The sequence below is a fragment of the Trichoderma gamsii genome (genome assembly GCF_001481775.2).
Source record: "Trichoderma gamsii strain T6085 chromosome Unknown Scaffold_31.2, whole genome shotgun sequence".
In the NCBI taxonomy this organism is placed as follows: domain Eukaryota; kingdom Fungi; phylum Ascomycota; class Sordariomycetes; order Hypocreales; family Hypocreaceae; genus Trichoderma; species Trichoderma gamsii.
This window is the reverse complement of record NW_020171368.1, coordinates 333,475-358,886: the sequence shown is the minus strand read 5'-3', so window position 1 is coordinate 358,886 and position 25,412 is coordinate 333,475. Positions and strand designations below refer to the sequence as shown.

General features: G+C 50.4%; 4 protein-coding genes across 4 annotated transcripts; 2 read left to right on the top strand and 2 right to left on the bottom strand.

The window, feature by feature from the left end:
* Nucleotides 1-399: 399 nt before the first annotated feature.
* TGAM01_v207994 (DNA primase large subunit) lies at nt 400-2,111 on the bottom strand (the record flags this gene model as incomplete). The annotated part of the gene is made up of 4 exons (XM_018805727.1): nt 400-562; nt 627-1,234; nt 1,326-1,867; nt 1,922-2,111. The coding sequence occupies 4 exons, from the start codon at nt 2,109-2,111 to the stop codon at nt 400-402; spliced, it is 1,503 nt and encodes a 500-aa protein (XP_018661150.1).
* A 2,453-nt stretch (nt 2,112-4,564) lies between these two features.
* On the top strand, nt 4,565-6,857 carry TGAM01_v207993 (CAMK protein kinase; the record flags this gene model as incomplete). Its single annotated transcript, XM_018805725.1, has 2 exons — nt 4,565-6,227; nt 6,298-6,857. 2 exons carry the CDS (start codon nt 4,565-4,567, stop codon nt 6,855-6,857), a joined length of 2,223 nt encoding a protein of 740 aa, XP_018661148.1.
* A 7,383-nt stretch (nt 6,858-14,240) lies between these two features.
* Nucleotides 14,241-19,376, top strand: TGAM01_v207992 (hypothetical protein; the record flags this gene model as incomplete). Its single annotated transcript, XM_024550222.1, has 5 exons — nt 14,241-15,392; nt 15,455-15,636; nt 15,697-16,700; nt 18,057-18,424; nt 18,480-19,376. 5 exons carry the CDS (start codon nt 14,241-14,243, stop codon nt 19,374-19,376), a joined length of 3,603 nt encoding a protein of 1,200 aa, XP_024405053.1.
* A 1,411-nt stretch (nt 19,377-20,787) lies between these two features.
* On the bottom strand, nt 20,788-25,215 carry TGAM01_v207991 (hypothetical protein; the record flags this gene model as incomplete). Its single annotated transcript, XM_018805722.1, has 1 exon — nt 20,788-25,215. One exon carries the CDS (start codon nt 25,213-25,215, stop codon nt 20,788-20,790), a length of 4,428 nt encoding a protein of 1,475 aa, XP_018661145.1.
* Nucleotides 25,216-25,412: the final 197 nt, after the last annotated feature.

Genomic DNA, 25,412 nt, shown 5'->3' with positions numbered 1-25,412 from the left:
TTGCGGCCATAAATAGCTATGTTTCAACACCGCTGCCATAATATAGAATAGGAAAGCTATTGGCAGTTCATTCACTACCTTGTTCATTAATATTTTCAAGAGGCCATTAAGTTAGCAAATCTTGCCATGCTACGTACAATTTCCAAAATTTATTCTCTTGATATAATTCCTCTATCCCTCTGTCATTCAATATAGGTAGCTCAAGAAAAGATAAACGCCAATAACGTCATCTCTTTAAATGTATCTTGCCCATTTACTCAAAAATTTACGTAGCTCAAGAAAGCACGATGCCGTGATTCATATCACCCCACATCACCCATACCAATCATGTAATCATTTGCATGGTTTTCTCCTCCAAATGCAATATTTGTATAGAATGCCAACGCAAAAATACACCAATTAGCCCTCCATCTTCACATCAGTCTCTTTGCCAAGATTCTTCAGCAGGTAGCTTCTTTTGAAGTACTCGTTGGGGTGGACAATCGTCTCAAGCTGATTGGACGTCATAACACCCTCGTCCTTGGCCTTTTTTATCTCGGCCTTGTGCAAGTGTTCAAATACCCTAGGCAGCCGAATTAGTTCTCTGCAATGATTACACATAAGACTTGAATGTTGGAATAGCTTACCGGTTGCATGCCATGTGGAACTTTTGGTTATCTTTATCCTCTTTTACCCCCTGCAGCACCGACCGATCTGATACCCCCATGGCCTGCACCAAAGCATTCAAATTGTCCAAATTGAAATGCCGATACGGGCAGCCGTGAGCCTCGCCAGGCCCAGGGGGGTGCTCAGTAAGAATCTTCTGACAGCTAAACGGACTGTAGCCGCCACCTCGTCGATTTGAATCTCCGCCCACTTCGCCGTAAGCGTGGCGAATATTGTATCGGTATTCCTTGTTGAATGTGTCGTCTGTGACCTTGTGGAAGCCACTCCGCCAAAACATGAGGCACTCTTCCAAGTTTAGGCCAATGCCCTTGAGGAATAGAGTGTACTGAAGACGGCCGTAGTGCTTGAGATGAGCATCGCGACGCAATGATCGATGCAAGTTGGACATGCAGGCGGGGAAATGCTGTGAAAGGTTATCAATGTTGGCAGCCGAGATCTGAGCTCCAGCGGGTGCCGTTGATCCAGACATGTAAGCCGAGTCGGGAGTGATGAAGTTTTTGGAGAGATGGTTTAGAATTGGCGTTAACCTGTCGTCTTCGTCTAGCCGCGGCAGAGCTCGCGCCGTAAGCTGATTGCAAAGAAACATCCAACGTTAGCTATAATCGACTCGTTGTTTTGCTCTCGCAGCAAACCCCGCCCCCACAATGCATCCTGCTTACCTCTAGTTGCCTGTCAAGCCGGCTCGTGAATTCCGCTACTACCATACTCGACTGTTCTCGCCCGGGCACATATGCCTTTCCAGCCTTCAAGAATACTCGTCTGCTCTCTACCAAGTCAGGCACTCGCTCCCAGTCCACTTTAAACCAAGTGTTGTCTTCGCTATTCATCTTCTTTCCGCTGACCATGGCCGCGAGTTCGACGCCATATCGAACCTTTTCATCCTCCGTCACCGGCTCCCACCAGTCGAGATCCAAGCCAGATACGAATGCAGACCGTTCGTTCAAATCATCGCTATTGAATCGCATCCGGAAGAGCATCGTCTCAACTCGAGAGAATCTCCGCCGTAGGTCTTCCGTAGAAGAGAAGGCTAGTCTCAGGATGAAATGGCTGTAGTGGTCCTTCTGCCGCTGTGAGAAGATCTTTGTGTTGCTGGAGCTGTTGGAGTCGAGTGGAAGATATTTGTCGAGAATGGACTTCATGTGGGATGCCGTCTCGGCTGGCGATCGATTGCGAAAGGAGCAGGCCTCGAGTTCGGCCAGAACTATTCCATGTTAGAAGCTGCGTGTAATCTTGAGCGAAAGCAGCCTTCCGTCACCTCTAAGTCGATCAATGGCCCATTGCTCGAACTGCTCGAGCGTAATATCTGCTGTGGGCGCATCTGCGTAAAAGTTCAGGCGGTGGGGATACTGCGTGTCCTTGAACTGGGGCGTTGCAAACTGCTTCTTGCGGTGGTCGACAACGTTTCGCCGCTTGGGGTCGATTCTGTTGTGGTCGTGGCGCATCATGGCTGCTGTCGGTATGCTGAAAAGCTGTGCTGTTTTAGATGCCCAGCTGCTGTGTTGAAGCTGGTGGATATGTGTCGTGAATCACAGACTGAGTGGAGAGACGCGACTTGACGCGTTGAGACGTGGGGCAGCTCAAAATCAATTAAGCTCGTCGCATTTAGTGTCTGTACTTGTGTTGCGCCAACACTAACGCGCAGCGATACTATAGATACAGGGAACCTAGGCCCTGCCACCCACCTGCCACCCACCATTGATTATCCAATTGTTCACCTAGGATTAAAGGCGACTCGTCATTTACTAGAGCATGACCCTTACAGCTACAAGTGCTACAAGTATATCAACTTTGCTTATACAGCGACACTGTCCTAATGACTACTGCCTACGTTCATGTCAGCCAATATATCAGGACATCTAGGCAATTGGCTAGTTTAACTTTGGTTGCCGTTCTCACCTGCGCTTTATCGTGACATCTTTGGCTGGCCTTGAACCGCCTATAGAGAGATACCTAGCCCTTGTTAGATCTCACGTGCACTCCAAAAGACCCTTGTTTATTCAACTCTCAAACCTTGGAACATTAGAATTCTATAAGTGCTCTATGCCAAGCATTACGGCTTGCCGCACTACAGCGTGCCGTTAAGAAGCCAATGCTAGGTACCTGTGAGATGCAGCATCCCACAAACGGCTTCAAGACATGGGTGCTGGCAATCAGTAATTAGCCTTGTAAGACGCTGCTCTCTACATGACATTGGCCAATGTCGCTTGCCTGTCTTCAGAGCTTATCGTAATATCTAGCGCTGGGCTCTTTGAACCGGTGACCAAAGGCATAACCCGGCTAGAACACGAACTCGTAACCAAAACAGGCAGCCCACCACGGAACATTCCACGACAGAGGCGAAAAGGCGAAACAAAAAAGAAATTAAATCCCCTTCCGCAGAATTGGGATCGATCTCGTGACCGAGACAGGGGTCGAACCTGCAACCTCCTGATGTACTTGATCGTAGTCAGACGCTCTGCCATTGAGCCACACGGCCCTTGAATTGTGGTTGAGAGCCAGGCCCAAGTGCCTCAAGAATGTTACAGCTTCCTGAGACAGAGTCGAATACTCCAAAAAGAGAAGCCACTTCTGGTAGTGGCGGATCGACTATATCGTTGACCGAGACAGGGGTCGAACCTGCAACCTCCTGATATACTATTCGTAGTCAGACGCTCTGCCATTGAGCCACACGGCCGGGATCTTGTCACGTGGAAGAGCATGCCGCTAAAGCCACTCAAGAGATGAAACGAGCGAATAAGGAAACCAATCCCTGCCAGCGTTTTGATAGTCTTGATAGTGGCTCACATCCATCGAGACCCCGCTTTTCCCACGAGTCCACTTGTTCGCCAAAGCCGATGCACGTTCTGGCCTTTGTGAGCTGTATGACGTTATTGTGAGAGCGATGGTATTTGTGTTTGGGAGCTCAGTAATGGAGTGACCTATCAGTACTTACACGCAGCACTCTATTCATGTGCTAAGATATGTGCCATTGCTTGTTGCTGTCATTCGAAGCTCTCTCTCTTGCTACCCGCATGAATCAATAGCCCCCCTTTCCTAGACAAACTTCTTTCCGGGCCACCTTTTTAGCATAGAAAAAAAAAAAAAGCACAGCAGCACAACCAGGAAGAGGCCTGCACGTCCATCGATTTCATTTCATTAAATCGGGCTGGGGCAGCACCAGCGCTTTGATTGGGCCTGCAGCCGTGCCCCTCGGTCAAGTACTTTTATGTAACGTACCGCCCGCGCTGCTTGGGGCTAGCGCAGGCCCTGTAGCCCCATGTACCTCCCACCTGGTGCTCGCCCTACGGCCTGCGGTTGGGCGCTTGTACCTGCTACTCGCTGCTGTACATGCACAGGGGGCAGGCCCGCCGCATGTCATGCGCTTCGCTTGTACCCGGGACGTCCAGCCTGGCGCTTGCCGTTGGATCGGACTGGGCCAACGTCGTCGGAAGCCTTTTGACTCCTTCGCGGCAACGATCTCGACTCACAGCCTCTGCCTCTGCTCTTCAGCCTTCTCCAGCGCCCATTGTGCGCTGTCGCATCGCCGCTTCGCCTCGCCGCCGCAGCCCTGCATGTCCTCGGCGTCCTTATAGGAGAGCGCAGCGCCTGATTCGCTGTGCCAAACCCCTCATTCCGCCCGCGACGTCCCGTCTCCCTCGCGCCGCCCTCGCTTTGGCTGGACCGCGTGCCTTTCTGCGTGCTCGGGACGGTTCCTCTATTCCTCTTCACTTCTAGCCTCGACCATCTGCCGATCTCCCAGTCTGCAGCGCCATTGAACCTCCAAGGCGGCCGCTCCAGCCTCTGTTCTGCGCTCGACTTGACGTACGTGACAAGCCTTGGGTATGCCTGGGCTCTCGCTGCACAGTCCGATTGATGGATACTCATCTTCGACACAGGGCTTCTGACAAACTGTCCAGCCATGAGCAACGCTTCTTTTTTCCCGCCGTCAACTTCGACCTCGACTCCTCACGACGATGGCTCCCAAGCTCCCTCGACATCGAGCTCTGAGAATCTGATGACCCCGAGCTCGGGCTGTGCTTCCGAGATCCGATCCGGCGCCAATCAGCGCAACGAGAGATCAGCTTTTGTTCCAGATGACGAATTAGCTTTGCCCGCTGCAACTGCTTCCCCAGCCGCTGCCGCAGCTGCCAGCCGCAATCCTCCGATGCACTTTGTCGACTTCCAGGCCACAACTACTGCTCCAACGCCTCCAATTCAGTCTGCTCTGTTTGAAGATGCTGGTCACCAAGGCAGGGCCGCTCTAGACCCTGGGGCCTCTTACGATGCCACTTCGTCGCTCCGCATTTCCACCAACGTTGCATCGTCCTCTTCTCCTACAGCTTCCCCTTCCGTATACCATCGCGAGTCTCCTACTGGCCACACAAGCCTATCGCCTATCCGAATCCCCACGCCTTTGAACCACAAGACATCGTCTAGCAGTATACGGCTGCTGACGCGAACCCCAAGTCTCCGGGCTGCGCTTGCGCATTCAATTGGATCTGCTAGCGGTACTAGCAGTGTCATTTCAAGCCCTATGATTACTGCAATGGGAGACGTGACGCCTTTGCCGAGTCCTCTCTTGTCGGGAGAATCTCCTGGGCCGTGGAAGAAGCTGACTGTGGGCTCTGTATCCCCTCCTCAACATCGCAGTTTATTGAGCAGCGTTGGCGAGGATTTGCCCTCGATGGCGGCCCCGGCAGGGCCAATGAGGGGTTCCAATGCAGCGGCTTCTTCTTCGAGACGCAAAGTATATGTAAGCCTAGCCGAAAGTGACGGCGCCAGTCAGCCTTTGCCCAAACTCTCGCAACAACTTCAGCATCAAACTGAAAATCAACCTCATACAAGAAATCGAAGTCTCAGTGAATATACGGCGCCAGATCCTACTGCCATTCCTAAGAGGATTGTCTCGGTCTCTGGCCCTCATGCAAAACCTGATACTCAAGGTCCTCAGATGAGAAGAGAGCAAAATCTAGCAGAATCACGCGGTCTATCTCCTAGTGTTACAAAGCCGCCAACCCCTCCCCCTAGCGAGTCATCAAGGGACACGGCAGATGCTTCATCAGCCTCATGCTACGAGTATTTCGAAGCTTTTGACCGACATGATCGGAAACGGAGACGCTGGCGCTCGGTACGAACTGTGGGTCAAGGTACCTTTAGCAGAGTCGTATTGGCTACCAGTCAGATGGATCAGCCCAAAAATCTCAATGCCGATTCAGGAACTAACATTGCCGTGACTGATCCCCCGCTTGACCGAAAGACGTTGGTAGCTATCAAAGTGTGCGAGCATGGTCCTCAAGGGGGAGCCAGTGAGGAACGTGTTGAGATGAGTCTCAAGCGAGAATTGGAAATCATGCAGTACATTCATCATCCTAGCCTGGTTGACCTCAAGGCGTGGAGCATAGAACCCACGAGGGCCATTCTCGTCTTGACTTACTCTCCTGGAGGAGACCTGTTTGATGTCGCCACGGCCCACCGAAAGCTTTTGACACCACCCCTCTTGAGAAGGATTTTCGCTGAGCTGGTTGGCGCCGTGAAGTATCTTCATGAACAAATGATTGTCCATCGTGATATCAAGCTAGAAAGTAAGTTGGACTGGCTTTTGTTTTGAGCCAAAGAGAAGCGGCAGCATCGCTAACACCCCCTTTTCTTTAGACGTTCTTGTCAATCTCACACCAAACGAGCTTGCAGACCCATCAGTCAATTGGAGCACATACCCACATTCAGTGATTGCTTTGGCTGATCTGGGCTTATCAAGACGAATCGCTGAGGATGAGAAGCTTGAGACACGATGCGGATCAGAAGATTACGCCGCTCCCGAGGTCATCATGGGTCAGCCTTACGACGGGCGTGCTACTGATGCGTGGTCGCTTGGTGTGCTTCTTTACGCTCTTTTGGAGTCTCGACTTCCATTTGATCCTCCTCCCGGCATGAACGACTCTCATAAAATGAGAAGTCGAAAGAGCCACCGGATTGCCAGGGGCGAGTGGCGTTGGATCGAGTACGGGGGCGACGACGGTGACCATGAAGGTAACGAGGCCCGTTTCAGAGAAAGAGGCCTTTTGGACTCCATGTACATCACAGAGGGTCTTCTCAAGCGTGCCAGAAGCCGCTGGACGTTGCAGCAAGTTTTTAGCACGCCTTGGGTGCAAGCTGGAATTACCGTGGAAGGCGGAATACGCTTTCGAGAAGAAGTTGGAGGAGTCGAAGTATGATGGTTGACACTCCTAGATCAACATCTGCCTCCATGCCCTCAAACACGACGACGTAGACACACTTCCAGCAAAGACCCTTCTTCGGAAGAGGTACTGGGATGGAAAGTCGCTACCTTTAAGTCTGCCCTGGGGCTACCAAAAACAACTAACCCGTCACAATACATCTTTTCTCTTGGCCCGACCCACGCTTATACACCTCGGAGCCTTTCCCACTATTTTCTCATTATGCTTTTCCACGTTATCCGCTACGTCAGGCAGGACTCAACTGACATTTATATTCAATTCACGCTATACTAAACCAACCACGAAAACGGGTCATACCCATCATACGAACAGGAGTTATAAGGGCGGTAGATGGACAACGATCCTACCGCATGCAACACATTTGTTTTTTTTGACAGCTCTAGGCCTATGAGCAGTTTTGGAAGGAAAGTGGAGGAAGTTCCAACTAGAGGGGGAGAGTTTTATGCAAGGCAATCAGTAGTCACGTATGGCTGACTCGTTGCGATGGAAGAGCGTTTCTTTAGAATTTTTGGGTGTTTGGTTCGGAACCATCAGGTTTTCCCTTTTGATATGTATTTTTCTCGGACTGCTTTGGTTTCTTTGACAATAAATGTGACCCGTCACTGTGTCAACTTGATTAAATTCGCAATCTATTTGACTTGAATAAGGGGTCTGATAGATTGTATGTATTGGTAGTATTGTATTAGTAGTTGGCCTCTTTATCTTTCTATTCTGGCCTATATGTAACGTCTCGTGTAAAGAGATGCGGGTAGTTGTTGCTTTGAGATTCTATGTTTAGGGGAAATAACTTCTAATAAACTATCTCGTCATCTAAATGTTTTCTTCTGTTAGATATTAGATCAATCTACTTTATTAGGTCCATCTTGTTAGATTCATCTACGCTACGCATTTAGATCCATCTACTCACTAGATCTACGCTCTATCGGCTATCCACTCGACTTTGAGACAAACTTGAGAATTCCAAATCAAGCACATTACAATCGTCCTTTTGCCTAACTCTTTCTTATTTAGTCTAACTAGACAAAAATAAAAAACACATTCCTTCACCTCTGCTTTTTTTTTTAAAAAAAAAAGCTCACTTTTCTCATGATATTTTTATATTTACTTACGGCTGAATGCCTATATCCGATTCGATACAAAATGTTTTATATAAAGGCTAACATCAAGGCAGAGAGAATCACTGCAAGGGATTAAGGATTGGGTTGTTTCTAGACCATTAAAGTGCCAAACGGAGACCCCCCCCCCCCCCCCCTTTATTGATCACGACTAACTTTATCATAGATTGATGAGCCATGCTATGCAAAAGTATAAGCATAGTTACACGAGACAATTTTGGCTACAGGTTACGTTCAAGCCTCCTATCCATCTTAACTAGAAATCACCTTCAATATCATCATCAAACACTCTTCGCGAGAATCCCTCTGTTTCCCTCTTCTGATTTTTACATCACCAAACGCATATATACTTCACTCGTATGATTCATCCACATCTAAATTACAACATCACATAAACCTTTCATAACCCATATATAAGATATCAAGACCACTCCTCCATCTCGAAACGCCCAACCCTCCCATTCCGTCTTTCCTATCATAAAACTTCTTCTAGGTACCTCATCCATCCATCCATCCATCTATCCCTTGTGGCAAAATACCACTCAAAAAAATAAGCATAATGACTCAACATCACACACCCCCTAAACGCGGAATTCTGCCGCTCTCTCCTATTACTGTTTTGTCTCATCTTAGGTACACGACAGACAGCTCATGCGCACATCCATGGAAGGACTATTCATAGACTGAACCTGAAACTTGACTCGAAATCCCATGCATGACAGCAGTGAGAGAGAGAAAAAAAGGAAAGAGGCTGTGCCAGCAGGGTATACGAGATAGTTTCCCCATTAAAGGACTCAAACTAATGCACCTGCTTTCCCACCTGCAACAACGGTCTGCCAAAGAGTCCGTGCATATGGCTTTCTTCAACACTAGCGGAAAAAAGGAAAATAGAGGGAAAGATGGAAAGAAATTGGACATCACATGTAAAATCAAGCCCTCTTTATCTTCGTCAGCTGAAGCCCGTCTATTTCTACCATGACACATAGTCCCTTTTCTCTCGCGCTGCTTGCCCCCTTTATTTTCTTCCCCGCTGTGCCTCTGGGCTGAATAGGCTGGAACAAACGAAGCTACATCGCAAACACAATTTCTCGGAGGATTTCGGGCGAATCCATATTTGTGCAACGATACTTGCCGAAGATCATAGTAGCGTACTTGAAACTATCGACTCATATGGCGAGAAGCAGTTGACAGGCGGATACAGAGCAGGCAAGTGACCATGATCAGAGACACAGGGCTGAATAGTTGTCAGTCCATCCGAGACACAGAATACGAGGCCTAGTTGCGGCCAACGGTCTAGTGAATATTCTACCGAGGACCACGCACGAATGCATGTGGTACTATTCGCGGGGAAGAGAGTTGCTTCGCCAAGCTCAGGCCTTTGCCAATAGACACCATCTGCTGGTCAACAGCAGCACCGCTCAACCAACAACGCAACACTCGAAAAGATGAAGCGAGAGGCACACTACTTCATCGTAGAGTACTACCCCTAAAGCAAGTCTCTTGCGATGGAAAAAGAGTTTTTCCTGTATTTCAAAACACTTTCCTGTTTCCACAGTGTCTGTTTCGTCACCGCAGCGTAACACATGACGCCCGCTTTCAATACGGATTTGCAAGGAATGTCACTTTGGATTCGACGGCGGGTCATCCGCACACTGTAGCCGTCATCGTTTGCCCCTGGATGAGCTCGGACGATGCAAAAGGAGGTAGCTATTCGACAGTATGAAGGATATGCGGAGAAATTAGACGAGGAACCAGCGAGAGGGTAACTCTGTCTTCTGATGCCATTGGAAAAAGCCAAATGAGGTAAACGGCTCGTAAAAGCCGTAGTTTGTTCCTTTGGGTTTGGATCTCAAATAAACTTTCTCCGCAGATTCGTTGTGTGGTGTGTATGGATTCTAGAATGGGCTTCCTTACATTCAACGCTAGGTTCACAGGAAGGATTCAATTTCGAAGCCAATAGTCTCCAATACAACCATAAACCATGCTGACATGTCTTGGCTTCAAGCACTCTGCAGAAGGGAGGGAACAGTCTATTTTTGTTCGATTCGTTCGATTCGTTCGATTTCCAACGAGGCTGGCCAGCCTTACCCCAGAAAAGGAGGTCAAAGTCCCCAGAAACCGCCACGACGGACCGGCGGCTATCGTCGGGAAGCAACGTGCACTGTTTGGTGGTGTGAGAGCATGGCATTTCCTGGGGAAATGTCCACTTTGGAGGACCTTTTCGGAATCTCACGACTAATAGAAATAAAACCCCGTCATCTTGGCTGCGGGGGAATGCGATGCGGCCACGCGATGTAAGTTCAACTCACAGATGCATTGTCATTGAACTCTGCAGCTGGTTGTGAGGAAGCAACCCGCAGTCGGCAGAGCGCAAAGAGTTGTAGTAGGGCACAAAATCGGGGCAACCACTCAGTAGAAGCCCGACAGTGCCCGAGCCGCCTCCGAAAAAATTTGCGCGACAAAGCTGAGCCTCCACCTCAAACAGGCTGCTCGCTGTGTGCCTCGGATACTTTCTTTAGTCATGAGCAAAGCCCATCTATCTGCCTGCAGCTGCAAGTACTCCGACAGCCGGCAGCTGTTTCAACATCGGTTGATGGACGGCCTGGAATTGCAGCTCGCATGGACGTGCCGTCGGCTGGGTCTCTGGCAATTGCAGTGAGCAGGTGGATCGCCTCAAGGCCATTTCGGCAAGGTTCCATGATCCAGCATTCGGCGGCAACTCTGAGCTCCGCTTGTCAGTCCCCGCATTAATAGATGGGTACTGGTAGGCCTCGGGGCACGAATAGCTTCACATAATTCGGCAGTGTCCCCGGCTAGATCCAAATCTCGACAGCCAATCGCCATCTCGATAGTCCTTTAAGGGTCTCTGTGTAGACTTCGTTTGCTACAACTCAGGATATGATTGCCAAGCAGCCAAATTCTCGTTGTAGGGGCTAGGCTTGTTTTCAGGGGAATATGATGCGAGCGGCTTCCTCCCGAACTTAAGAACGCCCCCCCGTCGAATCGGGAGAACATCCTGGCAGCCATTCAAGGCCCTGCGATTCGTCATGCTGCTAAGACAAGCCACTCAAGCAGCTGCTTCGCTTGTCTGCGACCCAACGTCATTGGTCTCGACCTGGAAAGGCCCTGGCCTAGAGGGTTTTGGCTGGCGGTACGACTACCTACTCGTTCCCAAGACTAGCAGTCACTCAGTTGTCATTTCAGGCTCGGGAATCAGCCACGGAGGCACGAGGCCAACGGCGACTAGTATTTGTCGCATTGCCCCCAAAGCAGCCACGCTGCTCTATGTGGTAGTTAGTAGGTACTGGAGCCAGTACCATAACGTACCCTGGCCCCGTCGTATCACTGCATTGAAAAACCTGCAGATTCCCATGACGAGCTGAAGCGTTCGGCACGCACAGCACGGCTATGATATGCGAGTGATGAATCCTTTGTCGCCTCAATTAGCTAATCATATCCAAGTGAACTCTTATCAGCAGCCGCGCCGGCGGACGAGGCTCGGGGAGCAACGTCTGATGGCCAGGCGGGTAAACGAAACTAAGCACTTGGCACGGTAGGGATTCCGTGTGCCGCAGTTACCTAGGTACAAGTATTTCTCCGTCATGTGAAAGTAGCAGGATACCATCTTTCAAGTACTCTTCACATGCTGTTCAGCGACTGCCGCCATCGTATATTGCGCATGAAAAGTCAGTGCTTTGCACATGATATTAGCACTTTCCTTTCGTTTTGATATTAGCGTTATGCTGCCCTAGCTGATTTGGAATTTCGTGATTCTCGGAAGCTCGTTTGCCAACCTGCAGGCGCGAGAAAAAAAAAAAACTGATGATGGCGTATATCGCCGGGGCTCTTGCGCTAGGTGGACGCCAATAGAGATAACGCCAGCAGAGAATGTAGCACGCACTTTGTAATTGCACGCATTTTTTGCCGCAAGCCTTGCTGCTCGTGGATAGCGGGTCTGGATTGCTTGGTCATGAAGGCTCTGCCCACTTGGGGCAAATGTCGACAACTGGAGGTGTAGCCGCTCTGGCCGTTGGCTGCCCTCGGCGAACATTGCAGCCGTCGTCTATGATGCAGGATTCTGAGCGTGCTTATCGATGATAAGCTTCTTTTGCAACACCAACGCATCGGACAGTAGGCACGAGAGTACTTCGTATTAGACGACTGGTTGGAGATCTCGTGAGATGCCCACCGCAGCAAGCACAGTGTCCAAGGGAGCGGGTTCAGGGCTGCACTGACACCAAGCAATCCTTGCTAGTTCCGCAGAAGCTGCTGACACCAGGTCTCGGCGCGGGTCAGCCCCAGACCCTCGATGGGCTTCTGCTTCGACCCACGGCGGTGGCCGAAGGCGCCAGCAGTATGTTGCGCCGTACTCCGTACTCTGTGCCACGCCGCTGAATCGCGTTGCGCCCCACAATGCTGTCTCCAGGCTTGGTGTTTTGGCTGCAATCAGCCTCTGTTCAAACCAAATAAGAGCAAAAATCGCCATGGACAAGAGACTGTCGGCCCGGCTCCAGCGCCTGGTCATTTATACGCCCACCGTCCGTTGCGCATGGATCAGAAGAGTGCCATTCCGACGGATTTTACGACTCCGTATTGACGATCCTTCCAACACAAGGCAGCCATAACAGCGCCAATAGATTGCATACTTGTCAACGTTCTTCGTAGAATCACCGCGGAAAGTCCTGTCGGTTGATGGCTGCTATCGAACGCTGCAAGAAAGCCCCCAGGTATGCGGCATGCCACCTCTTGGCGGTCTCCGAGGCACTTGCTCTTGTTCAAATCTGTCCAACTATATTGGTTAGCGCACGGCGCTGAGACTAGGGGCTGGAGTAACAACCCCCAAGCACCCCATACATCCTCCGTATCTTGCAAGCAGTGCGATACACCAGGGCGAAGACGTCTATCAGGCGCAGAGAACATTCTATTTGGCGACCTGGGCGGAATAGTGTGAGCCCTAAGCCTTCCCGCCCGCTTGCTCGGTCACTCCTTTCGAACTGGTAATGGCGTCCGAGGTGATCGGTTATGCCGGTGCGAATTGTAGTGGTGGTGGTTCAACTTGTGGCGCTTTATTTTTCCCACCGTCCCCCTCGTTTGAATGGCTCGCATATCTCACAACCGCCTTGCTATATTCGCACGACAGAGCCACCACAAGATGCAGAATCCTTCTGGAACTGCCTACCAACAGACACATCGAGCTGTGCAACTGAGGCCCTCGTTAGCAGCCGAATGCCATCATCGATGGTCTCAGCACAGTGCTCTCGTGTGTATGGCACCAGGGGTTGGTATCAGAGCGCTATGATTGGTGGTTTTGTCTGGTGGATGGTGGCTTGAATCCATATCACCTTCTGCTTCTGGCCGATGGTGGCATTCCCACACGCCGACCCCCCTGGTAACTCCAGCTCAATGGTCGGCAGCCCTACTTGTTTCCCCGGCCTGGTTATTTGCTTCGCCATCGTTGTTGCAATAGTCGTTAGCCACCAGCCTGCATTAGGTTACATCCCCTCTAATCCAATCTTTGGCCTGCCTGTCTTTGCTGCTAGCCCCTCTCCACCTGCTCTCGTGCCTAGGCTCTCCCGTCGCTGTTTAATCCAATTGTGCTAGTAATCGTAGAAGCATACTAGCATAGGTACTGTAGCAGCTCTCTCCGCTCCGTCCTGCTTTCCAGCGTGTATGGGGGATCTCTCCCTCTTATCATAGCGGGGGCCTTCTTAACTGAACGACGGCAAATGGGATTTCCATTCTTGGCGGCCTAGACGAGGGAACTTTTGCTCGCCCTCTCTGAGCTTCGTGGCTTGGCCCGGTCTCCTCCTCCCACGCGAGTTTGCACTGCTGCTTGTCCCTAATAAAACTACACAATCATTAAACTGTTGCCCTATCAAGACATTGCCCACATCAGCCGATATCTGGGGAACGATACTGATACCTAGTATCTGCCCCTAGCTGGACTTTGTACTGGGCTCGGCGCTCGTTTAGTAGACCTTTCTACCGCTGTGTTTCTCTTCTCTTTACTACCATCCACCTGCGCTGGGCGACTATGGGCCCTTTTGCCCGCCTCCCTTTCACGACCTTGATTTGATTGAGCAATCTCGCTCGCCACTCCAGCAGAGTGATGAATCATCGCGCTGGAGACTGATTTTATTCCAGCCGAGTCTTTTGACTTGCCAAGGTCCGTCAGTGACTGACAGACAGATAGCCGGCGGACTGAGCACCAACTGCTCCGTCTGCTTGGCGTGGGCACGTTGACATGTTCCATCAACCGCCAGACAAGCCTCGCGCTTCTGGCTACGATGATGATCCGTTTGGGTTTGTTGCCAACCAGGCCTGGGAACGGTATGGCTTCAGCAATATGTCATCGCCTCCGCCCCCGGGCCCTCAGCCTGTGCAGAGAACTGGACGAGCCTATTCCACAGCATCTGCAATGGACTGGACGCCCGAGATTGACACACCCTTTCACCACCACAACGGCGATGGAGTTGCCATGTCGCCATCGGAGAATGTCGAAATGAGCAGTATGAATCCGGTTCAAGGAGGAGGAGGAGTCAGTCGCTTGGTCGCGCAATTCGAGAACAAAGGATATGTGCCTCCACTGCCTCCGAGACCCATCAATAACGCGCAACACCAAACACATCACCTTGGTACCAGTCCCTCAATTTCGTCACACTTTGGAAGTCTGAATTCCGTAGCCCAATCGCATAGGATCTCGAGTCCCGTTAATAGCTCAGGTGAATCTCAGTATGGCTCTCTCGGTATCCATTCGCCGCCAACTCCCAGCCCGATTGCAACCAGTATGGGTCGCTCCGGCAGTGTGCACTTTGGCAGTTTCCATGACACTCAGCAAGTGCACAGTCCTGGTGTTGGAACGCCGTTTGGAAGCATGGATGGATTCATGAACACTACCCGTGTGAATAGTCCGATGATATCGACGCCTATGGTGACCAGCCCGATAGTATCTACGCCAACTCAAGCTACACCCACAGTCCCTGGCACCCCTGGATTCGAAATATGGCGTCCTCCCCCATCGATGGGGTCCAAACCAGAGCCTTCTGGTCTCACCAACGCGACCAACTTTGCAGGATATTTTAGACCGCCGGTACCAACGACGCCAAAGCCGGTTGTGAACACAGGCAATCAGTTCATTTTGGAATTCAACCCCAGCGCCGCCAAGGCAGCCAAAGGGAAGGCTCCAGCAAAACCACCAAGGCCGCGATTGCCTCCACGGAAGCCTACTACCGTCACACAAACACAGGCTTTGGCACGAGAACTGACACCTGCGCAAGCGCCAACACCGAGACCGGTACCAGCCGTTGCTCCAACTCCAGGGCCAATGTCTCCTCCTCCAAAACCGCCTCGACCCTCAGAACCGCCTTTTTCCTCCTCTTCATCCACCCCTTCTACTGTAAGTCATAGAAAACGAGCCAGAAGAATTCTCGGCCCAAGCGGTACTAACCAAAGAATCAGGCACAACGGAAGGATTCCATTTCTCTTCGTGCCCAGGCAGGTACTAGGCCGTCACGGGAACAGGTTCCTGCAGAGGCCTGGGAGCAATATAAGTCCACCATCCGAACTCTGTATCTTGAGGAGAGAAAACCGTTGAAAGAGGTCATGAGCATCATGTCTGAACAATATGGTTTTCAAGCCACGTAAGTTGTTTGGTCCTTTTTCTTAATGTTTCTTGAACGCTGACCTGGCTCGCCTTCCAGACCCAAGATGTATAAGACTCGGTTTTCTCAATGGGGTTTTGTGAAGAATAACACAGAAGAAGAGGTCAAGCGGTTGTTGTCGATGAAGTTTCAGCGAGACGCCGAGGGCAAGGTTTCCGAATTTGTCCGAAATGGCAGGGTGGTTAACTTGGGTACTTATTTGAAGCGAAAGGGGGTGACGGAATATGATTTGGTGGATTTCGAGCTGCCCGCCGATCTGCCAGCTCATATTCGATGTAGAACACCAACGCCGCCTCCAGCACTGCGATCCCCTGACCTCCTTCGCGCCCAAGAGCTTGTCGTTGGAAACATGCGAAAGGCGTTTTTGCACTGCCGGCAATTTGAGATGGAGACGGATACCCAAATTAGTTGGCCATCAATTATGGTTTGGGGGGCTGGATCAAGCGACCTCTTGCTCGAGGCCAACTTTCATTTCGAAGCCCGCGATGCAGATCAGGGAGGCGACTATATGATGCGAGCCTTCAAACAGCTCGAGGTGGATTTGATGAAGCTTTCACCCCAAGGCATCATGGAGCTAATCTTGGGGATGATTAACGGTGATCCCGGCATGATGACGGCCCTCTGCAAATATTTGGCAGCGTATTCGTCGACAAACTTTGAACGCACACATCCACTCCGACAGATTTTCACTTGTTTATATGAAGTGCAACAGAAGCATGGCGCCAAGACCCTCTCCGAGCTCTTGTGGATTAGCATCTCCACAATTGCCGAAGAACTCGAAGCGATCTACGGACGCCGCCATCCGTATGTGGCCCGAACATGGTCCGATCTTGCGCTGTTTTATAACCAGGTGAATCCGGAGAGAATCGAAAAGCTGGTCATCGAACTTCGAGCGCTTCAAAAACAATTCGAGCAGCGGCATGGCGAAACCAGTGTCGAGGTACTAGCTATCCGATACTCCATCTTGCAGTTGCTGTATGCTGCATCTCCGAGTTCTGATATCGCGAAACAAGCCGCAAACGACTACTGGAACACGTTGCGGAGTATGAACACAATGTTCCCGATGCGAGACCCGCGTCCGAATAGCTACTGCTATCACAGTCCGCTTAAGGTCGATCCGTGGACAAAAAGGTGTCGGAGACGATACGACCCACTCGTAACCATTATGGAAGAGGTCGTTGGAGTGAAAATCCATCCTTATTTCGAAGAGGACTTTCATACAACGGAGCATGCTCAAGAGCCCCAGAATGCGTGGGCGGCGGCTCTCCAGATGGGCACAACAAATAGGTCCTGGGGCTTCATTTAGCGAAATGTCCCAAATGGCACAAATAGCAGGTATCATGTTACCTCTCTCACTCGTTTACTCATGACGACTATCTTGTTCAGGAAGAAAGAAAAAAGCCTATGATGCGCGTTTTGGCGAGCAAGAATTGTTGAGATTGATTGTCGAATATCTCAGCAAACGATTGATACCCAGCATCAAGAGGGCTATGGCGCGCACAGCGACTCATTCCCATCTCATGTCGAGCCTGGAGTTTTGGACGGCTGATATTTTCACCCTCGTGAAATTTCCTTTCTCATCTTGTTGACGCTGACGAGCCCTTTTTCTTTGAATTGTTTGATGCAGTTGCTGCACCTCGAGCCGGCGTTTTTATTTTGGAGGCCTTGATCTTGGATGCATGTCCATCCGTGTATAATAGAGTGTGCTTGTTCAGTTTTGCGTTTTCTTTGGTCTTGTGCAGTGCTTTGCTCTTCTTTTGTGTTGTGTGCGTTTCTGGAGACCACAGAGGGATGTGAACGTGTCTGGAGCAGTGGTGGCGCAGAAACGAAGCCAGGCTGGGCTTTACAAAAAAAAGAGGGCAAAGGAGGAGTTGATGGGATTTGGGCAGAAAAATACCTTATCGAGCATTTCCTGCATTATCTGGGAAGGCGACGGCAGGCTGGAGTTTGGATGGCAGGAACGGACGAGGAGGCAATTGTCATGCAGATGGTAGAACCAGGCCGTCCTTCTGGAAGGAGCGGCAGCCCACTGATTTTCATTGCACCTTCTTTTCTATCGACTTATCGACTTGCCTGTTATATTAAATCTTTCGTAATGAATCAAGACATGATGACATTGTACTTGCGCATTTTGGACCGACTGTTGTTGCTTCAATGAGTTTTATCGTCTACTGTGCACTTTCATTTTCCAAGTACATGAATCTCGGAAAGAAGCAGTGAGCGGGCTCTCCGAAGTATCACCGGCGCAAGAGGAAAAAAAAAAGTTGCCAGTGACCTCATCGACAACATCGCCCTCATATAGCATCGCAACATCTCGCTTTTTGCCCGAACACGACAATGTCGCTGTTCTGTAGCCAATTGAGCTCCAAACACCCTCAGCTCCTAATAGCCAGCCGTAGCAAAGCCCTTTGCCGCTTCTACTCCTCAAACCGCACAATCCAAGGTACGCTACGCTCTTAGAACCAAAAACTTGGCCCCAAAGGCACACAGAACAAACAGCAAACAAAAACCCCCCCTATCGTCCTTCATAGAACACGACGTCCTTTTCCTCCGTCAGCATGGCGTCAAACACGCAAAATGGCACCTCACGGCTCCCCTGCGGCCTTCATCTCGGGTGAAGCTGTCTTATGGCGCCACCGTCCCTGCGGCAGAGCTGATCGGCCGTCGCATCCTCGATGTGGTTCGCGATAGCGCCGGCAACTCTGTGGTTTTGCACGAGCCGTCTCTTGCGAGCTACATCATTAACAGCGAGCGCCTTGCCACTCCGGTAAGCGCTGTCTTTCTCTTTTGCACTGGCAGTGGACCATAGCTGATGATCGCAGATCTATCCGAACGATGCCAGCACGATCGTCAACCTACTCGACCTGAACCCATCCCGCCCCGGGGAAGACGACCAAGATGATTCAGGCCCCCCTTTCGAAATCTTCGAAGCGGGCACTGGCCATGGCAGCCTCACTCTGCACATTGCTCGCGCCCTGCACGCCGCAAACCCGCCGCTCCCAGCTCCTTTACGACGAACCCTCATTTCCGCCCCGTACAAACCTCATTACGACTTTACCGCCTCACGAGGATGTCTAGAAGTCTCTCCCGAAGACCAATCAGCTTTTGACGCATATGCATCTTCCCGTCGCGCGATCTTGCATACACTTGACCACAATACGAAACATGCCCGAGCTGCGTATAAGCTAGTTCGCAACTTTCGACGTGCGCAGTACCTCCCTGCAGTAGACTTCCACGTCGGATCCATAGACGACTTTCTGGGCCACCGACTTGAGCAGACAGGTGGCCAACCTTTTCTGTCCCGCGCTATTCTCGATCTCCCCTCGGCTCATGAGAACGCCGAGCTCGTGATCAAGGCACTGCACCCCAACGGCCTGCTCATCCTCTTCAAACCCTCCATCAGCCAAATTGCCGATTTTCAGGCTTGGTCCACAGAGACAAAGCAGCCAGTGCGCACAGAGAAAGTTATTGAGCTATACGCCACCACCGCCTCTGAAGGTGGCGTGCACGACAGCTCCGGTGGACGACACTGGGATGTGAAAACAGTCGTGCCCAGGGCGCAGCAGGGCGAAGAGGGGAACAAGAAGCCAGTACAGGTGATGCGGCCAAGGGTAGGAGAGCGAGTTGCCGGTGGAGGGTTTTTGGCTGTATTACGCCGATGGCCCGTGTCTGAAGAGCCGGCGCAAGATGCCCTTGGAGAAGCAGAGACTGAGGAGTGAGCTCGAAATGGCTTTACAAAAAGTCTCTGTTCTTTCACACAGAAATATGATGACGCAGAGACTGAGGAATGAATTCGAAATCGCTTTACTAGAATTCTTTTTCCTTTCTCATGGAAATATGATTATTGTATATATTAGATGAACGGTCGTTTGGCTATTTGTTCCCCATATTTTTGTATATAATGCCACTATTATACGTATATATTAGATAGATGTATAAACGCCTCACAGAGCGGCGCCGCCGACTTGTACGGCTACATATAAGGTCAAACATCACTGTAGAGCAAATCCTTTACTCAACTACGTGTCATTAACAGTCGGTGGCAATTCCTCCTGCCAAGATAGCTGTGGAGTGAGAGATAAAACGCTTGAATCTCAAATGATTTGTTCTTGATAGACTGTTCCTACTCTCTGCGTATGATAGAATAAATTGGAGGATATAAAACTAATATCGACATCAACAGGGAACGAACATCAACATTTAAGAAATTGATAGCTCGGTCAAATATGCTTCTCACTCGCTACTGCAATGTTGTTTAGAAATAAAAGGTCCCAGCCAAAATTCATTCTCGCTTCTCAAACATCTACCAAATTGATGGTGGGTATCTCTATATACAAGGTTAAGAATAAACAATTTTTAGGTATGTCGTCATAATCGTCATAATCGCTTCATGAATAGGAAAAAACACAGTCTTTACCATTGCCTCCTTTTCCTTTATAGCCCCCCTCTCTGCGCTTGTCTTCTCAACACTGCTTAAAGTATTGATACTCGTTTCAAAGACTATCCACAGAGTGCGTCGGCCTGCCATTGCATCTGTTTCAACGTCATTCTAAACGAAGCGCTCTCCATTAAGATTTAGCCGCAGATACCGTAATAAAGCAAAGTAATAAAGCAAAGTAATAAAGCAAAAGAGAAAAGAGAAAGCAGCGAGAGAAAGAAAACTGTCTTGTGCGCTCGGCAGCTGATCTTCCGTCCGGCGGCGAAATAAAGAGAAGAAATAGAATGAAGAAAGCCAACAACATAAACGAAGCTGAGAATGTCAAATGCTCGCTAGATAGAGGCTTCGTAGCCACTACATGCATATATGCTGTCTGCGACTCTTTCGCTGAAGGAGTAGAGTGAAAAGATTATCGAACTTGGGGTATTAAGGGCTCCAGCTCCAGAAGTTGTTCTTTGAAACAATCGGAGAAAAACGAAAAGGAATGAGTGTAACATCATGCTCGTTGAAGATCCAGTCTTGAGGGTAGGCTTGCGCCCTATTTTCCAATCTTGGAATTTTGTTTTCTCCGATGCCAATTTGTTTCCACATGCCAGTGGAAAGTAGGAAAAGAAAGAAGATAAAAAAAACAAATACGTATATGTCGTAATGAAAACCACAAACTGTCATGTGCAAAGACACTATTGGTCTGCTCAAGGCGCACGAGCACAACAAACCATCAGTTTGAGACTAGTGCCCAGATCCTCGCATTCTCTGAGTAAAATTTTATCGTTCCAGATGCTCTTTCCAGAGGAATGACTGGCTGCGTTCTCATAGCATCGAGAGTACCACCAGCGACCCACTCGGGATACCATATTGGTGATGCCCTCATCTGCATTTGAACTATGGTCTCGCATCATTTCTGCAAGGCTAGGTTGATCCCTGGGCTTCTTCTTTTTGGCGTCGATTGAGCTTCTGCCTTGAGAGTTGTCGTCTGAGGAAGTGATTGAACTTGCCACCGGAACACCAACGCGCGCAGCTTTGATCGTTGAAAAGCCACTCTTTCCCAAAAGACGAACAATGAGATCGGCAGTAGACGCCAGATTAGTTTCTGGAGACGCTCCGTTTATGCGTTCCTTAAGCTGGCGAATGGCCCGGCGCCCGCGATTGCCCATGTTATTGAGGTCGGCGTCAAGAATAGATAGTTCAAGATATCCGCCCGGCTTGAGCACACGACGGGCTTCGGAAAGAACGTTTTGATAATGCGCTTCCGTGGCAGCAGCTGGGAACCGATAAACAACGCAGTTGAATGTTTGCGGATCAAAGGGAAACTCGTCAAGATGGGAAAGATATTGTACTTGATGATGATTGGGTGGGCTCAAGGGATAGCGAGATGGAGAGCTCTGTACTTCAGCAGGTAAAGGAGCTCGTGGAGACAGGTTGAAGAAGCTGGCGGCTGAGTATGTTTCCGCAGCGTAAAATGACCAGTCGTCGTTACCGAGCCCATCGATAACAAGAACTTGAGGGCGTTCAAGGGACTCTTGGCCACGCACCAGCCCATGGCGAATATCGCTAAAGAGAACTTGACCAAAAGTAAGCCATTTACTAACGGTCATAGATCCTACGCGAAGATTCACCTGAGCCAGAGGTGTTCCTTCTTCTGAAGAGTTGGATGAGCTCGATTGCCTAGACCTGTGAGAAGAAACAGTACTGTGACGGGCCGTCTCAGCGGCGCTAGGCTTCCTTGAATGTCCGCCAAGATATTGCTCTGCATCCTCCGGCACCGGTGAAGGCACAGTAGGGCTAGGATGAGGCTGAAAGGCTTTGCGAATTCTCTCTGTCATATCAGCACTAAAGGAAGTGGAAGCTGTTGGGGCATCTGAGAGAGTCGACAGTTTGCGGTTATCAGTGACGATTGTTGGAGACTCAAGTGACTTCCCCTTCATTAGCTTCATTTGATATGTTTCGAGATGAAAAGGAACACCCTTGGAAGATGTAGTCGATTGTCGGTCTTTCACAGCCTCTTCCCCTAGAAGATCATCGTACTCGTCCCAAACCTCATCTTCCGCAGGTGGGTCATCAGGCTTTGGGATAATAGCAGTCGCTTCTACGTAGCTGTAGACACAAGATTCAGTCGAAGAGGTACAGTCAGAGTTCTTTCGAGGAGAGAATGCCAAGAACTCTTGTGTAGTTGGAGGACCGGGAGATCTGTGTTGTCTAGGCTCGCTAAAGAAGGAAAATTCTGTCCCTGCGTCGGTGGTTGAGCCTTCGCCGCTGGCATCCGGGATGGGTGTGGATGGCTTGGAGAAGTTAGGCACCCTGGTGTTCATGCCTACACCACGTGTGGGAGGTATATGCAAAGCCAGCGGCTGATTTGGCCCAAACGGCCGCGAGAAGCTACGAGGGGAGGCCGGCTCGGGACGATTGCTCACCACCTGGGGGATTCTTCCTACTTGTGGTAGTCGACTGGGTCTCCCAGAGCTCAGCGTCACAGCAACAGGCACTCCTGCTTCAGCTTGTGGAAGGGTGGGCCCGGGTATCATTGCCTGAAATTCATGGCCAGGTAAGGGTTGCTGCGGTGTGATGTTTGCTGGAGGTTGCAACTGCGATAAGATGGGAGACTGTCCTTCAGCTGCCTGCAGCTCAGGGGTACCCATCTTAGCAGGCGAGCGCGAGTAGGCGTCGGCTTCCCGTAGAATTTCCCGTAGGTCTACAGGCTCTTGTTCAGGCGAGTCCATCATGGTATAAAATGCCACAGGCTTCTTCTCCACCGGCTGAATTGTGACTGCAACTGTCTCACTTGTTTTTCTCTGTTTGGGCTGAGCGTTGGATCTACCAAACAGGTTCCATTTTCTTGGAGATCGAGGCTTCTTTTGCAGCTTTTTTGGTGCTGGTGGGACATTGCTCAACTCCTGAGATGGCCGTTGCTGGATATTGAATAGCGAAGACTCATCAGACATGATGCTGGTATCAAAGCTGGTCATTGGCGATGAGATTGCCCCGCTAGTGTTTATCGGTTGTGGCATTTGCAGAGGGTTATCCGGAAACGACTTTAGTCGTTGAATTGATCGCCGGAATGCCAATGTTGATCCCATGGTCGCGCTACTAGTATCAGTGCTGTCAGATGGTCTTCGGGTATTGTGAGGTCCGCGAGGGATGGCTGAAGGCCAGAGAGATGTTCTTGACACATCTCTCGAAGCAGAAGACATGGTGGAATTTGCTACTGAATCAATGCTTGGACGTTCGTTTGTTGATAAACTCAGGTTGCTCTCTGACCTGAGAAGCTCGGCACTGGCGTTTCGATTTTCGACGATAGCTCCTCCTGAGATAATGACAGGATTGATGCGGTCAGCCAGGAAAGAGTCACCACTGACAAGGCTCTCATTTGATGATTGAGGATTCGGAATCATCCCACTCCGCCGTCGAACGGCACCGATGCGTCCGTACCCTTCATGACCTGTGCCAGCCGCTGGACCTTTTCTCGGTACTTTCTGTTTGTCTTTTTTCTCTCTATCATTTGCTACGCTCTCAGAAGCAGACTTTTTGCGCCCAAAGAATGGGAATCGAGAGCCCGAAGCCTTGGCAGTCGAGGTGGATGTGTCAGTTGGCTTGACAATACCAGACACACTAAGCTTTCTCCGACCCGTCAACCTGGTTGATGGGATAGGTTGCTCAGATGTGAGGAGATTTGATGTCGAGGCACTCTTGTTGACCTGCGAAACTGAAGGCTGAGATGGGTGAGGGGTTGAAGAGTCACTATCACGTCTCTCCATATTGGCTGCTCGGAGCGCTAAACTACTTTGAATGACGGGAATTGGCGTGAACAGCTGAGACTTCAGATCAGCAGTTCCATCTCGGCTTGGTCGGCGTGGCGGCATAGCTTGTGGCGATGGTGACTGATAGCTGCGAGGTGAGATATTGGACTTTGCTGGGGGCGACATCTCCATGGGCCGAGTTCTCTGTTGCAGACGCTGCCTGGGAGAAAGCTCCTCATCGTCTTGGCTCGTACGGAACCTCTGCGAAGATTTCCGGGGAGGTGGGCTCTGTGGAGGCGCTGCTAGAACTTTTCCCACTTTTTTCTCTTTTCTTCTGTTAACTACACTCCCTTTGACTGTAGAACTTGATGATGAAGAAGTCAGTGATTCTCTAACTGCAGCTAGACCATGGGGGTCCACGCTTATTAAGTCGACTTCATTTGATATACTCGCAGTTCTTCGCCTAGTCACCGGCGGGCGAGTAAGAGCAGGACTGTGTTGCCGGGTCTTAGTCAGGGGAAAGCCACGACTGGGGACAAAAAGTCCGGGAGATTGCGAAGATATTGAAGTCGGCGTAGTGTCTCGGCTATATGGCCCTGGAGCAGGAGATGCAGAAAATCCTGTCGAAGGACTGCCGCTGATAGCGCTGCTGTTGGCAGAGAAGAGCAAGCTTCCAGGCGTTGGCGGGGGTAGGTCATGCGTAGCCAGGCGGTAGGGCATGTCCGCGATCTGCCTGTTTGAGACATTGTGCACTGGAACGTGATGGCGATATCGATCTAGCTCAGGGTATAACACCGGAGATTGGCCAACGGGCTTGGACAGGGTCGACGACTCTTCGTTGTAAACGCTGCTGGTGCTTGTGATGACACCTGGATCAAGCTGAATTCCAAGTGCCGGGTCTATCATAACTTGTGACCGGCGCTTGGGAGAAGTTGAGCCAGGATTGGGAGAATCACTAAGCAGGCTGGCGGCATCGGATGATAAAGAAGGATTCTTTCGTCTCGGCACACTTTGTCCCAATCTTGAGCCACCATCGAATGACCGACTGGAGGACGACGAGCCTGATTCAGTCTGCGTATGGGACCGAGAATGGCCAGAAGAGCTGGTTGCTGAGCCCCATGACTTTGATTGCCGGTCTGAAGCGAGCTTTGGGATAAGTTTTGGGGTAGCAGAGGGACGGCGTGGCGCAGATGGAAGAGGGACCCGACTGGCCCCGCGGGATTGCGATTGATCCTGCTTTGCTGTCCTCGATGTGTCCGCTTCTCTTTCGTTCCCACGAGACGTAGATTTTGGGATGCCACTCAGCATTCTCGAGTCTTCGGGTCGTCTTCGAAAGCCGTCGGTAGGCTTGGCCGGTAGCCCGTATCCCGCCTTGGGGGATGCCATACTGTTCCAACCGCGTGGGATATCTGTAGTATTCCAAACATGCCTTTTATGATATATAGAGACACATATCTCGCCCAAACACGTTTTCCTAAAAGCTGAAGCTTGTTCTATAGTGGAGTTAGCAGATGAAACGTAACTGCAAAGGGCAAAGTAGAATGGAGATTGGTGACAACAACCCAAGTCAAAGTCGACTCATC